Raw genomic sequence first — 15624 nt, forward strand, 5'->3', positions numbered from 1 at the left:
TAAAAATCTCATTTCAGATGTGAAAGTTTCACTTTCAGATGTGTAATAGCGCCTCCTACCGGAAAAAATCCATAAATGGCATCTCATTTATGTCGTAAATTCACGTCAATGGCAGGGAAAGAGTTAAGACTGGTGAGACATAAGGATTAGCTCATTGTTTTCTCAACCTTATGTTGTTCTGACCCTTTATGTTCTGGTGATTTTTACCATGTTTTTATGATCATGTCTGATTAGTCTGGACAAACTAAGGATTATGGGAAATGTAGTTTGTTGGTTGTCTCTGATGGTTTATCCCGGTTATCACTGGTGATCGTTACATCAACATTGATAATAATAATTAATGTTTCTTGAGCAGAAAATTACCATATTTTAATGATACCTGAAAGATGATACTGAAGACGTGAGTAATGATCTTGAAAATTCAGCTTTGTTGAAATATATTGAAATACAAAACATCTATTCTAAATTGTAAAAATACTTCACAATATTAGTTTTTACTGTATTTTTGATCAAATAAATGCAGCCAGGGTGAGCATTTTTTAACTAATAAACAATATTGTACATACACACTCTCATAAATAATGCATCTATGAATAATCCAATGGAAATGCATCCTCAGCACCTGTGAGGCAATCTCATAAACACTCATTCCTGACCTCACCACCTACTTATCTTTATTTCCCTTACTCCGTGATATGTGTGCATGTATGTTGTGGGAGTATCTGTAATAATGCGAGTGCAGGGTTCACGTGGTGCTGGTTCATCTCTTGTTAATGGATGTTCATATAAAACCTCCTCAGCTGGGACAATACAAGCCCCTCGACTGAAATCAGACCGTCGTAACCATCTCAGAGTGCTGACTGGACGAACCGTCTCTATCTGAGAGACGTGCCAGAGGACGAGCTGTACATCCATCAAAACCAGCTCCTGCGACACTGTCGAGCAGTATTATAACTTCTGGCACAGTGCTTCTGTCTAACTGCTCAGTGAAGCACTTCAGTCTGAAACTGCTTTAAACGAGAACTTTCAATGGAGAATTGAGTTAAGTTAGTCTAGCACTGCTTTTAAATCACTGATTCTAGTCAAGCTGCTTTTATTCTTGAAATGCTGCCATTTGATTCAGCTTGTTTTGAGTCTGCCATGGTGTTAAGATGCATTTTCATCCATCAGATTACAGGAGAACTCCTGTGCAAAATGAACCTTTGGTCTAATAAAACATCGGTACCTACTAGTCAACCGTTCTCTGAGATTTGTTTTCATGATAATCGAATGTAAAGAGTTTTATCTCTAAAAACTGTTTAGCGTATAATGCTAGTACTGGGAGCATTGACTAAGTAAAAAGAAATCGCTAGTTTATACCACTGACAAGGCTCAAAATAGCCCCACACTAACACAGTAACATAATGAGGGTCCATACATGCGAAACGAAGCATTGAGAACTTTGACCGTTTAATAAGAAGATAATAATTCCTTAAGTCACATTTACCTTCTTATTGTAGGGTTAAGAAGGGGTTGGGTGTTGGCGTACCATTGTATTATAGAGTGTGTGTGTCTGTGTGCCAGTGAAGGGCATTAAGTACACGGTATATGCTCTTGAACAATGTCTGATGTTTTATGTTTGATATCCTGTGTATTTTTGAATAATGTTGATATTTTTATCTATATTGTATGTATTTATTTTCATTTGGGGACTGCAGATGTAAATTAGCCTATAAGGCTAACTGGTGTAATGCATCAAATGTTTACAGTTATGTTATTAATTGCACATGGTCCCTTCTAAATGAAAATCAAATCAAACGTGTGCACCCTGGGCGGATCGGCGCAAAAAGGAGGCGTGTTTACAATAAACAATCCCTAGTGATATTTTGCAGTTCCAGCAAACAATTGCGCCAGTGACCAGAAAAAAGTCTAAAGTCAGTGGCGCGAACATTCAGATGCTATTTTAAGCGCGCATACTTGGCCAAATACAGAGTGTGAACAACGTGCATACACTGTAGAGTAGAGCCCGACCGATAAAGGATTTTCAAGGCTGATACCGATCCAAATATTTTGGAGTTTTAAAATCCGATATTCCGATATATCGTTCGATATTTTTTTTTTTATTAAATATTGTTGGATTTCACACGCGTGTAAAAGAAAAGCTAACTTTTCTGCACAAGATACGTTTGATACTTTTTTTCTATGTCTAAATGTTCACTCCTCGCAAGTATAACTTACATTTTACAATGCAGGGACGGTAGAGATATGCTAGTTATAAATACAGTAATCATTACTTTATTTAGGCAGAAAAAGTTCATTGTGGTTTCCAAGCTCATTAATGTCCACTGATGAGAGTGGCATTAGCTAGCTTTGTGGTTAGCTAGTCTATGATGAGCCATAATTTAGCAATAGATAACATCATACTGCAAGTTGTAAAACATACATTTTCAATATGACAGGCCAAGGAGAGATGATTGAAGCGTGTTTCGTCCGTTTTTATTCTATTTTTGAAATATTCATTTATCGGCCATTACAACTGCCGATAGCAATATTTTGGAAAATGCCTAATATCGGCCGGCCGATATATCGGTCTGGCTGATTCTCTCACCTAGATGCATTTTACATTTAAATGATACATTATTATAAGGAAAAATATTTAAAAACGAGGGAAATCATTGTTGTGTCCATGACGATGGGAAAAATAGGCATAAAGCTTACACATTTACCCACATTATTCCCACATTATTATATGCATGTTTAACCAAAGCTAATCTGGGTGGGTTTGTCCCATCCCCAATGTCACTTCTCTTTCTTTTACGGCCCTGACGAGAACATCGATCTCCCCGGCTGTGAACCGATTGTGAAGCTACAATACTTATAATAGTATTGCGCCATGGAAAAAGCGCACCTCGTTCATCAAGGGAATGTGATATGATGCTCTTATTGATTTATTTCCATTATGCCTCACACCACACCTATGAATAATGAAGCTACTTCAGACCAACCCCTTTTAGATTTGCGTCGAGCGCAAGAGTCATTTATCCCGCCGGTTAAATAGCAACAGCGCCCACAAAGTTACTTGATACTTCGTTAAAATAGGGCCCAATGTGTTGAAGTGTTTTTTAGCCTTGTCCACTGTAAAATTTCCACTCTACATAGCAATATATTAAACATCAACTACGTTCTGGTTGGCTGTGATTACTGGCGCCAAACCGCTTCACTGGAAACTTGTTGGTTAAAACTCCATCACCTTTTCCCCTTTTCAAAAGCTACTCCGAAAGTATTTTTTAAGTTTTCCCTGTTCTACCGTCCGTGATGAGCTTGTAATGATATCTCTGGGCAGCACAAGTCTCTCTCGGAGTCGAGAGTGGGATCTGATCACACTCAGCCCTAGTTAAAGGTTTGAGCGATTGACTCTCCTCAGCAGGGTTCGAGTCTCAAATGCAATAAACTCCATTTGCAAATCATTTGGCAAACTGTGTTTATCCACCACTGCACAAATAAGTGGATAAAGAAAATGTTACACTGCAGACATTGAGTCTTTTGTGGACAAGAAAATGCTTGATTTCAAATGATGCAGACTTTTATAAGCTCATCCAATTGATTGGTTTGCTACAATTGTGAGTATACAGCAAATTCACGGCCAGTCAATCAGTGTAAGAGCGTATTGTGCATCCAGTTATCAAAAACAAAACACCATCCAAGCCCTTAGCGACAGAAAACATCTAACAGCACCTTGTGTTATTGTAAACTGTGCTGGGATTTCATCTTTTGGCAGGAGTACACCATCGACGTGTTCTTCAGGCAGAGCTGGAAGGATGAACGACTGAAGTTCGAGGGACCGATGAACATCCTGCGTTTGAACAACCTGATGGCCAGTAAGATCTGGACTCCAGACACATTCTTTCACAACGGGAAGAAATCTGTGGCACACAACATGACCATGCCCAACAAACTGCTGCGTATCCAAGATGACGGCACCCTGCTGTACACCATGAGGTAAGTGATGTACAGGGCCCCTAAAGGGACATTTTGATGGAGAAAAACACTTCTCTCGCAGAAGCCGTCGCTCGTAAAACCTTTGAGTTCTTGCCGAGAGAATGCAGTTTCTCGGGGCAATGCAAAAGTTTTGAAATACATTATGTCGTCCCATCTCATATTTTTTCCACCGCCATGTCCCTTTAAGGGCTCCGTACTGATGTAGCCTACTAGCTTGCTAATTTACACATTTTTCTAATAAAAGGCTTTAGCTGTGTCTGAAACCGCTCACTCATTCACTCATTCACTAATCCCTATATAGTGTATGGCATTTGAGTGCACTATATCTGCAAGGAGTGAAGGAGATGAAGTGAGTGAATTCGGACGCTGACGTTTACACTGTGCGTCGGAGAGTTGGAGCTGTCGCAGTAAAGGCTTCGTCACGCGTACTGATAAAACTTATCTTATCTTACATTACCTACTTTATAAAATAATATTAACAACAATAACAATCATAATGACTTTATTTTGTAATTATACCTCCGTGCCAGCTTTGTAGTTTCATCGACTGAAATTGTACATTAACTCTCACGTTCACAGATGACGTGTCGTCGAGCGCCCTCCGGCGACCGTTATTATGTTCAAAATGACGATTAACGGATATTTTTCAAATCCTCCACTGGATGTAATGTAATCTCTGGTTTAAACTTGCTCGCGCCGAACTTACATGCGCGCTCAGTTCTCTCCGCATTGGATTGTGGGAAATAGGGCTTCAGCGAGTGTACATAGAATGTATACTCGAATTCAGAGAGGATTGTGGGTAAAAGTAGTGAATGAATGTAGGGAATGATGTCGTTCACTCAGAATTCGGACACCACTACAAAATGGCCGACACCCGATATAGTGCACTATTTAGTGGATAGGGAGCGATTTCAGACACAGCTTTTGTTGTGTGTAATTTATTAAATCAATGACAGATGAAATTAAAGGGTTAGTTCGGTATTTTACACTTAAAGGAGTAGTTCACTTTTAAAAAAACTTTTGCTGATAATTTACTCACCCCCATGTCATCCAAGACATCCATGTCATTCTTTCTTCAGTCGAAATGAAATTAAGGTTTTTGATGAAAACATTTCAGGATTTTTCTCCATATAATGGACTTCAATGGGAACCAAACGGTTCAAGGTCCAAAAGACAGTTTCAGTGCAAACTACAAACTGTTCAAAGGGCTTTAAACGATTTCAGATGATTAATAAGGGTCTTCGGAAAGATAGTTTTCCTGATCTGGGGTAAGATGCATCCTGGGACAAGATGACTCCGCCTTAATTTTTTTCTCCTGACCATAATATAAAAGTTTTTATAATTTTTGAAGGTATTTTAAAGAATTCAAATGTGGTTCTCATGGTCAAACCAGTTAAGAAGCACTGCTCTAGAATAGATTGCAATCAAATTAAAGCAGTATTTTTTGTGTGCAGACCTTTCTTTCTTTATTAATTTAAACAGGTTTACTTAAAGCAGTGTCATTAACTTTTTCAAAAAAATCAATAAAAGCTTAATGCTTCATGATGTGACCGACTGTAAATCTGGCCTTTTTTAAGTCTGACAATCATTGATTGCACTTTAAAATATCAGATTTTTTGTCATTTTGTCTTTTTACACCATCAAAAGAACAGATCTGGGCTATAAGCATGATCTTGTGAACTATAATCTTCTGAAGTCTTGGATGGTTTTGTGTAAGAAACACCCCCAAACTGAAAGAAATCTTGCCCTACAGTGAATTTCCAGTGAATAATGGCTTTTATTTTGATCTGATTCTCTCATAATGTTATGAGAATTTAAATATTTGGTGAATGATCAATTTAGCTCATAATGTGGGTGGCTAATGGAGTCATTCCTCATGTAAATCCCTGAATCACCTTGTATTCCCGAGAATTGGAATAATTCATCCCTCACTGACTCCCACAGTCCTCATGCAGGCGGCTGTATCGATTTAGCCACTCATTAAAATGCTTCATCTCTTTTCAGAAATGTGACACTCTCTTTTGTAAGAGCTGAGCAGTGACAACTTCGTAGTAAAGCAGTCCGCAAACATCATCGTCAATCTCCCTAATTACCTCCAGATGAAACCGGAAGAGCAGAAGCCGTGATATATTGTTGTGTGTCATGTACACAAACCCCAAACAACATGGCCTTTCATAATGACTCTCGCCTCTGTTCATCCCGACGCTGCTCCAGAACACATCGTGACACTCTCCAACTTGTTCTCTCTCAATTTTCTCTTGCTTTTTCTCTCTCGCTCCCAGCACTTTCTGTGAGCACAAATGCTCCTCTCTGATGCCAAATCAATGAGAGCCTGACTCCGCCGTGAAGAAAAAGGGAGACAAACTGAGAACGAGAAAGAAGCAGTGAAATAGAGGAGAAATGAATGTGAAAGTGGATATCTAGAACTTGCATTTATAGGACCACTATCAATTCGAATGGCTGGCTGATATATTTAATAATCACAATAATATTAAGAATATAGCGGCATTTTGAATATCACAGTCTTTATTTGGCCATTAAATTGGCTAAAGAGCGTGTCATTACTAGTTTCAGAATATTAGAATGATATTGTTTTAAAAAAAGTCTTGCAGCTTGGATGCATCTAAACGAGACATGACTATAACAATTTTTTTGGCTTGTGTTAAATAAGAGATACCGTAAATTATATATTGCTGCTGACGAACAGTAAAGATCATATTAAACACATTAAAAGTTCAATTAAACTCAATGTACTAATTATAAATTGGTAGTGTAATGCCATTTGTTATTGTACATTTCTGATAAAAGCCTAGTAATTGCCTTATTACATTCACAGTTAAAGGAGTAGTTCACTTTTAAAAAAAAAACATTTGCTGATAATTTACTCACCCTCATGTCATCCAAGATGTCCATGTCTTTCTTTCTTCAGTTGAAAAGAAATTAAGGTTTTTGATGAAAACATTCCAGGATTTTTCTCCATATAATGGACTTCAATGGGAACCAAATGGTTCAAGGTCCAAAAGACAGATTCAGTGCAAACTGTTGAAAGGGCTTTAAACGATTTCAGACGATGAATAAGGGTCTTATCAAGCGAAACGATCGCTCATTTAAAGAAAAAATAACAAAGTTTAAGTTTTATAAGCTCAAATGGTCGCCTTGCTCTGTTCTGTGATGCGCATTCGTGACTCTCCGGCTCGAACTCGTTCATCAAAATGAACGAATCTTTTCCCGAGTCAACTCGTTCATTTCGTTCATTGAATGAACCAAATGACATGAAAAAAGATTAGTTCATTTTGATGAACGAGTTCGAACAGGAGAGTCACGAACGCGCATCACAGAACAGAGCAAGGTGACCATTTCTGCTTATAAAACTTAAACTTTGTTATTTTTTCTTTAAATGAGCCATCGTTTCGCTTGATAAGACCCTTATTCATCGTCTGGTGTCGTTTAAAGCCCTTTGAAGCTGCACTGAAACTCTCATTTGGACCTTGAACCATTTGGACCCCATTGAAGTCCATTATATGGAGAAAAATGATGGAATGTTTTCATCAAAAACCTTAATTTCTTTTCGACTAAAGAAAGAAAGACTTTCCTTAATGTATAAATTATAGCTTATACAAATGAGCTTCTGCTCTCGTGCGCTCTTTTGACCAGACCGCATGCAAACCTTGACTAAATATATATAGTTTTTCTTCATTACGAACCCAAAGATATTCATGAAAGCTTAACCTGAATCTGACTTGAAACCCTCCGAGTTCTTCATGTAGCATCGGGATCGGGTCTGGTAGTAGACCTCTAAATCCTGGTATTGAATGTCTCCTTTTGTTGTGTTTGTGCATGTAAATCACAGGTTGACGGTGCATGCCGAGTGTCCGATGCATCTTGAAGATTTCCCCATGGACTTCCACTCCTGTCCGCTTAAATTCGGCAGCTGTGAGTAACATCTAGATTTGTTCACTAAAGCATCATTGAGTCTCTTTCTTGTACTGACTGAGAGTTAACATTTCAAACAATCATCTTCAAAGTTTTAATTGTGGCCCCACTGAAATTGTTTCTACAGATGCTTACACGACGACAGAGGTGACGTACACTTGGACGAAGAACGCGTCCAACTCTGTGGTGGTGGAAGAGGAGAGCTCTAGACTGAACCAGTATGACCTACTGGGACAAACTGTGGGAAACGAAACCATCAGATCCAGCACTGGTGAGTCCGAAACTTAGACATTGAGATTTACTAGTCACAATAGAGTTACATTATTCTACATCAAGAAATTTTTGATCATTTTCACACAATTTATCATGGCCCCCATATTTTGCTGTATGGATATCTGAACATGCAATATATCAAAAACTTTTTTTCAAAGACTACAATATGCATAAGCAATGCTTTTATAGCTTGTATTTACTAATTTTTTGCCTGTGCTATGATTCAGAGATTATGTACTCTTTCGGAAGATGCATAATAGCTTCGCCTAAAATCAGGTTATGTTGAGACTAAATATTACGGTAGTAATAAGAAAAGCAAACAGTAAAATAAGGAAAATTCTACACATGAAGTCAGACAGTCCACAAGTCATAACATTGAAATTAAAGGGATAGTTCACTTTGAGTTCACATCCAAGATGTAGGTGTCTTTGTTTCCACAGTAGTTTCAATTTTGATATTTTTAGGTCAAACCGTTTGCGTCTATCAGTCATGTAATGGAGGTCTATGGTCACCACCTCAAAGAGCATGCACAGAGAAGTCCAAATTAAACATGATTTAATGACTCGTAAATGTAAGTACACATTGATGGCCTAAGACAAGAAACGAGCGGTTTGTGTGAGAAAACGAACAGTTTTTATATCGTTTTTTACCTCTTGTAACCACAGCCACACCCAAGTGATCTGAGGGTGCGGGAGGTTTCGGAAGTGTTACCTTTCAATGTGAAGATCTAAACATATTTAGATATACAGGAAATCGCAATTGAAGACGATTTTGAAATATCAACAGTCAACGCAGAATTTTTTCTCAATCGCGCGAGAGATCACTTACTGCTCTTTCCGGCACTTGCGCAGATCACTTGGACGTGGCTGTGGTTACAAGAGGTTAAAACGATATAAAAACTGTTCGTTTTCTCACACAAAGCGCTCGTTTCTTGTCTTAGGCCATCAATGTGTACTTACATTTACGAGTCATTAAATCATGTTTAATTTGGACTTCTCTCTGCATGCTCTTTGAGGTGGTGACCATAGACCTCCATTATATGACTGACAGACGAACGGTTTGACCTAAAAATATCAAAATTGAAAATACTGCGGAAACAAAGACACCTACATCTTGGATGCCCTTGAGGTAAGCTAAAACATACCAAAAATTAATTTCAAAGTGAACTATCCCTTTAACACAAGAAAAATGTGCAATGTGTTTTGTGTGTTTTTCTTAAAACAGTAGTTTAATTTAGGGCTGTCAACTTTAGTCGTTTAGTCGACTAATCGGTCGATGCCGTCGTGGTCGACTGACATTCTTATTGGTCGACCAGTTGCATTTTTTTTTTTTTTTTTACCAATAGAAGGAATTTTTCAATGACTTACTCCTTGATATTTATTCATTTATAATCAGTTATTTATTACTGTATTCTAAATATAATTAGCCTATGTTTTGTCCCCAACTTTAAAATGCTTTAATTTAGGCTATTTTTGTAACTGCGCCACAGTTTAGCGCACACACATAATACACTCGGGAACCGCACCTGTGGCTGGCTGCGCTGCTGCTCGCGCTCGGTAAGGGATGCTGTATTCATTCTGTTAGAACGCTGCTTGTTTTGGCTTTAGTCGACAAAATGTCCAGGAAATATAAATCTTTTGTCTGGCTGCATTTTAAAACAAAGACGACAAGACTGTGGAGGGAGGCGATCGCGTTGCCATTATGAGCGCGCAAGTCGCGCGCCTACATTTAAAATCGAACTTGAGCGCGCAAAAGACGTGAGCAGCCTTTTAACGGCTATATCATGCTGACTCAATAGATTGTGTTTTCTTAATGTTTTCGTTTTTATTTGTACACTTGACGCATTTGAAAATAGCCTAAATAATGCAACAAAACGAAAATAAACCTATACGCGGTACAGCCTATTATAGGATTGTTTTTAAGTTATTTGTTTTTTTTTGAGTGTTGTTTAAAACGCCTTGATCGTCAGGACTAAAGTTAACCCATAGCTTTGAAAGTAAAGAAGAATATAAAGCCTGTATAAACGAGAGCTTTTGTTGGGATTTTTCATTATGTGGCAGATAGCAGTTATATTTTTTGCAGCGTGTGGTGTGGTCAGGTGCGCGATTGGGACTGTACTATAGACCTAGGACAGAGCTCTTCACTTTTTGCAGTTAAAAAATCACTTAATTTTCAAAGAATTATATTATTATTATAGTTTTATTTATTTGTGATGTTTTTTCGTTGTTGTTTTATAAATGCTCAATGACAATTGTTTAAAAAATGTTTAATCAAAATATCACGTTTTTTTTTTTTTTTTTTTTTTTTTAGTCGACTAATCGTCGAGCAGGACTCGACTTTGGTCGACTAAGGATTTCTTTGGTTGAATACAGCCCTAGTTTAATTTCATTAATTGAAATTGCAGAGTCCATTCAGAATGCTTCTGTTTTTCTAATTTGACCAAATAATCCACATGTAAGATGAAATCAACAGAAGCACCACAAGTATCTTGAATGAAGGCCATGCGCATTCAAAATACAGATGCTCGCTCTTAACAGTGAGTAGATATGCATTCATGGAGGAAATGGACCAAATATCCTGCTCAGTTTTTTCTGACGATGAAACTCACTGCCATATTAAACTCCAAATTGGATCTTGTTAATGAAAACTGTCCAAACATCTTATAATCGTTCTATATAATGGAGAAAACGTCACAGAATCACGCAAGTCCAGTGTCATCTTATCCCAGGATTGCATTTTTCCGAGATGTCTGGCTGAATTCGGGACCAGAACAAACAAAACTCCATTAAATAGCCACTCTGGATACCTAGTATTGGAATTACAAGTGCCATAACAGCATCTTTTTTACCAGTCAAAGGAATCAGACGGCAACAAGGCTTCTCAGCACAATGATTTGATTGGCTATTTGGGCTGTCATAAGGTTAGTTCTTCCAAAATCAATAATACATAGAAGCAACATGACAGTGAGTAAATGAAACACTGAACCGACATGTTGGATATATGCAGATGATTTTGAAGGATTGTCTGATGTCACGGCAGATTTGTCCTTCATTCTATCATATCATTCATCAAGCGCATATTCGTTCTGTCCTGCTACATCTTCTACGTGCTTTAACACGGTCTCTAGGCAAGTCTCAACAAACCCTCTCTCTCTCTCTCTTTTATTTGTTTTATCTTTTAACTTTTATTTATTTTTTTACACAGTCTTTTAATAAAGAATTTTCCATGCAAGCTTTTATCTTTGGGGTAAAATATACAAAGAGAAGAAAGAGAGAGTGTCAGTTGTTGAATTTTGTTTTGGGCAAAAGTAAAATGGCAATATACATGAGTCGGAAAGAAAAAATTGAAAAAAATCAAGATTTTGATCTGGTGTCTATGTTTGGTGCCATGGTGAAGTCAAGAATTTTGATTGATTTTAGGTTTTATAAAGCTACTTCATGTCTTGCCATGTTTGAGGACTCAATTTAGGTTGTTTTTAATGTTTTGGGAAAAAAAAGAAAATTTGTAATAAAGGTGTTTTCAAATTCAATTCTCTCTCTCTCTCTCTCTCTCTCTCTCGCACAATTTGGGTTACTGTGATATTTCCTGCGTGTTAGCATTTGCTAGCTCGGTAAAGCGAACATATTTTTGACGTGAGGTGAGACTGAGGGCATACAAGATATTCCACTTCAGTTGAGCACAGAGAAACCAGAGGGACTGTACAACATCAACACACAGAAGACACACTTTCTGTCATATTTAAGTACCTTATCTTTGCAAATGGTCACTGCTTGCAAAGAAATTAAAGACATTCTGGATTTTATTCATGCAACAGTAGCGATCAAACAATACATTCTTATTAAAAGATGATATGGATGGATACTGATAACTGGATTTGGAAGATGGCACTAATGGCTCGTTTCCACTGAGTGGTACGGTACGGTACAGTTCGGTTCGGTACGCAATTATTTGCGTTTCCACTGTCAAAACTTGTGAATGGTACCAAAAAGCCGAACCGTACCGTACCACTTTTTGGGTACCCTTCCGTTGGGGTACCTAGCACAGTGAAAGGGTACTAAAAGGTGGAGCTAGACTCACTGCAGAACGCTGATTGGTGGACAGAGTGTCGTCACTCGCGCGTGCTACAAGGGCATTAGAAGCATATACAGTTGAAATATAATTCTACTGTTATTGTGTCACGAAATGTAGTTTTAAGAGTTTTTCAGGCGAGAAAAATTTTAGCTTTTTTTTTAAAGCTCAAATCTGTGGTTTATTTATAGATTTTTGATCATTTGACTGAGATCCATTCTAAAAGCGATCACCGGACGCTCGCGCTCGTGTCCCCCGCCTGGAACAGCCTTTCCTCGGCTAGTCGTTCTGATGTTTGCCGCTGACTCGGACGTCTCTTTAGTGGTTAAACATGAGATATAGTTCGTCTTGTATAAACCTAACTGGTGATCTTTGGTCTCGTGAATCTATAATTCGTTTCCTGGCCAATAGTTTTGGCAGGAAGCTACGTGAAGTTTCATATCTTTGAGCGCTGAGTATATTTGACTGACTGAATTGTTTCTTGATGTTATATTTAAGCTTGTATATTATATTATATTATATTATGCATTATATATATATATATAATATTATATTATATTATGTACTTTTTACTTTTATAATGGCTATTATTGATAAAACTGAAATTCAACAAAAAGAGATAGTTTTGTCATATTTTATTTTATTACAAGATCATCTGTAATGTTGTTTATTGCAACATTTGTACCAATGCGATAGCCTATGCAATACATTAGGCTACATATTGCCTGGAATATGTTTAATAGTTTTAAATTTAAACGAAAAGAGGCAGGGTTGTTTTATATAGTTTTGTTATAAATAACGTTACATGCAGTAAATATAATCAAGGCTATGCGTTGCACATTTATGTGCTTTAGAATGTTTAAAATATATTGAAATAAAATCGAAAAGAAGCAGAGTGGTGTTTTATAACATATTTCGTTTTATTGTTGCCTAAAATGAACATACAGAGATAACCGGAGTCGCAGAGCCAGAGCGAGCTGAGGCCGCGTTCAAGAACGCGCTGTTCCATTAACAGCATTACTGGACTCGCGTCCTCGGGATCATTCTCCTGAGTCGGACTTTGCGTTGGCTTCTTGGAAACGCCTAATGCCAGCGCTTGTTTCTAGTGACAAACATGCCGAGAAGCGAGAACAAGATCTACTGTCTGTCATCCATTGTATGTTTACTATGTCGCTTTCTTCGCGCGAAAATAACGTCGATCGCTTCTTTCCAGCATACCACGCCTATCAGGTAAGAGTACTGTTGGCGGTGGAAACGCACGCCTGATCATGGTGTACCCGACCCGACCCTTACTGTACTGTACCGTACCGTACCGTACCCCTCATTGGAAACGAGGCATAATATACAATACTGTTCAGAAGTTTGTGGCCAGTAAGACTTATTTTTTGAAAGGACTCTCTTCTACTCATTAAAGGAGTCGTTCACTTTAAAAAAAAAAAAAACTTTTGCTGATAATTTACTCAGCCCCATGTCATCCAAGATGTCCACGTCTTTTTTTCTTCAGTCGAAAAAGAAATTAAAGTTTTTGATGAAAACATTGCAGGATTTTCTCCATATAATGGACATCAATGGGAACCAAACGGTTCAAGGTGCAAAAGACAGTTTCAGTCAGTAGCGGAGTGGCAATCGGGAGAGTCGGGAGTTTTCCCTGTGGGCCGGTAGTGTTTCGACGCCGCGAGGGCCGGCCCGGTCTGATAAAATGTATTTATTGGAAGTTCGCCATGGCCCAAGCTAAGGGGAGAAACCTTTTTTTTTTCTTTTTTTTACATTTTTTATAACGGGTGCCTGTCTTTACAGCTAAACGACACCTGTCTTGAAACAGCCTCAGTGGCGTAGGTCGTAGGGCGTGAAGTACTTGAAAGCAGCTTTTTGATGCGCTAAACGCGAGTTTAACCCATTTTCTCAACACAGATATGTAAAGATGTCAAATGTAAAACCTAACATTAAGGTCTCTAACGTTATATTTTGCCAACAAACTAAAATTGAAACCATGATATGGCGTTGCGCCATTATAATAACTGACATTAGAATAGCATCCAGTTTGTGCTGCGTGATTACTTTGCTCACGCGATCATCTGGTGTTTTCTCCTAAATAAAAGCTCAAGGCTTTATTTCTTGCAAGTGAAGAAATTAGGACAAAAGTATTTTAATTTTCCTATATTATAGTGTAATGTAGGTTAAAATATAGGCCTACTTTTCAAATACTCATTTTCATTTACTTAGTACATTTATAAGCTATAAATGGATTTTACAGTACGTCATAGGAATAATTATGAATCATTATTACATTATTATAATAATTGTTTGGCATCCTAAAACACCATTGATAATGTAATGCAGACTGAGACTCTCATAACTAAAAAGATGTAACAAAGAGACAAAGACAAAAAACATTACAAAAAAAGAGATAAATATAAATATATCGATCTAGTGATGTATGCAGGTACATTGTTAAGTTTAAGCAGTGGGATATTTTAGAGATTTAGATAGAAGCAATATTGAGATATTCATAGTAATTGTGATAGAATTGAAGTAGAAGTAGAGGCAGTATTCATATTAATAATAATAACTATAACAAAGATAAGAATAGTAGCGATGGCAGCGGTAACAGTGGCAACAAACAGAATTCATGATGATAATAGGATTGGTGGTAGAACTGTAATAATGATAATAGTAATTATAATAATACATATAGATCAGTAAATACAATTATTGTGAATATACACTATTCTATAGGCCCGGGAGCCGTAAAAGTTATCGTAAAAGTGGTTGCACATATAAATCTGAATTTAATTTAATCGAATCATCAACCTTTCTTAAGTTGTGAGGACATGAAGGTAATGAGACGAGTCTTAATTCCATTCAGTTTCCTGAAATGTACTTGTTAATTGTTTCCATTTCATTTCCCAAGACAGAATTCCCAAGTCATCGCTGTGGGATTCGTGTCTTCTGTTCAGGCCCATTTGTTAAGGGCTGTTTGCATCACCCTTAGTAAGTGTACTCAAACGGGTACCGGCGGCTCACTCACACAAACACACACAAACGTGTGCATTAAAGCACACATGCATGAGCCTTTGGACCTTTTCTCCTGGGGCTCTTGTACGTCTCCATCATGTAACGTGATATTAATCATTCATTACAACAGCGTGAACATGCCGTCTGAGGGAAAATTGGGTCATCTGCCACACTTGAGTGCGCACTACTACATTTTGCACACTTAAGTTTTCGCAATATCTGAACGGTTTTTCTTCCTTGAGGCCACAGGGTTGGAAACCACTTAGAGTAAAGCCACTTCAGGCTTGTCTAGCTATCTGTGTGTGTGTGTGTGTTCACATTGATTAATGATGCAATGAAGGGGTGTGTTTACTTACA

General features: G+C 37.7%; 1 protein-coding gene across 2 annotated transcripts in view; it reads left to right on the forward strand.

Annotated features, from left to right (window-relative positions):
• gabra2b (gamma-aminobutyric acid type A receptor subunit alpha2b) overlaps positions 1-15624 on the forward strand; it is an 80362-nt gene that overhangs the window by 25751 nt on the left and 38987 nt on the right. For both annotated transcript variants that reach the window (XM_039663110.2, XM_089135058.1), the window contains exons 5-7: positions 3758-3978; positions 7829-7911; positions 8039-8182. In XM_039663110.2, the coding sequence (XP_039519044.1) occupies positions 3758-3978; positions 7829-7911; positions 8039-8182 (448 nt within the window). The remainder of the gene's footprint in view (positions 1-3757; positions 3979-7828; positions 7912-8038; positions 8183-15624) is intronic.

The sequence above is a fragment of the Pimephales promelas genome, chromosome 9, assembly GCF_988280905.1.
Source record: "Pimephales promelas chromosome 9, fPimPro1.hap1.1, whole genome shotgun sequence".
Classification (NCBI taxonomy): domain Eukaryota; kingdom Metazoa; phylum Chordata; class Actinopteri; order Cypriniformes; family Leuciscidae; genus Pimephales; species Pimephales promelas.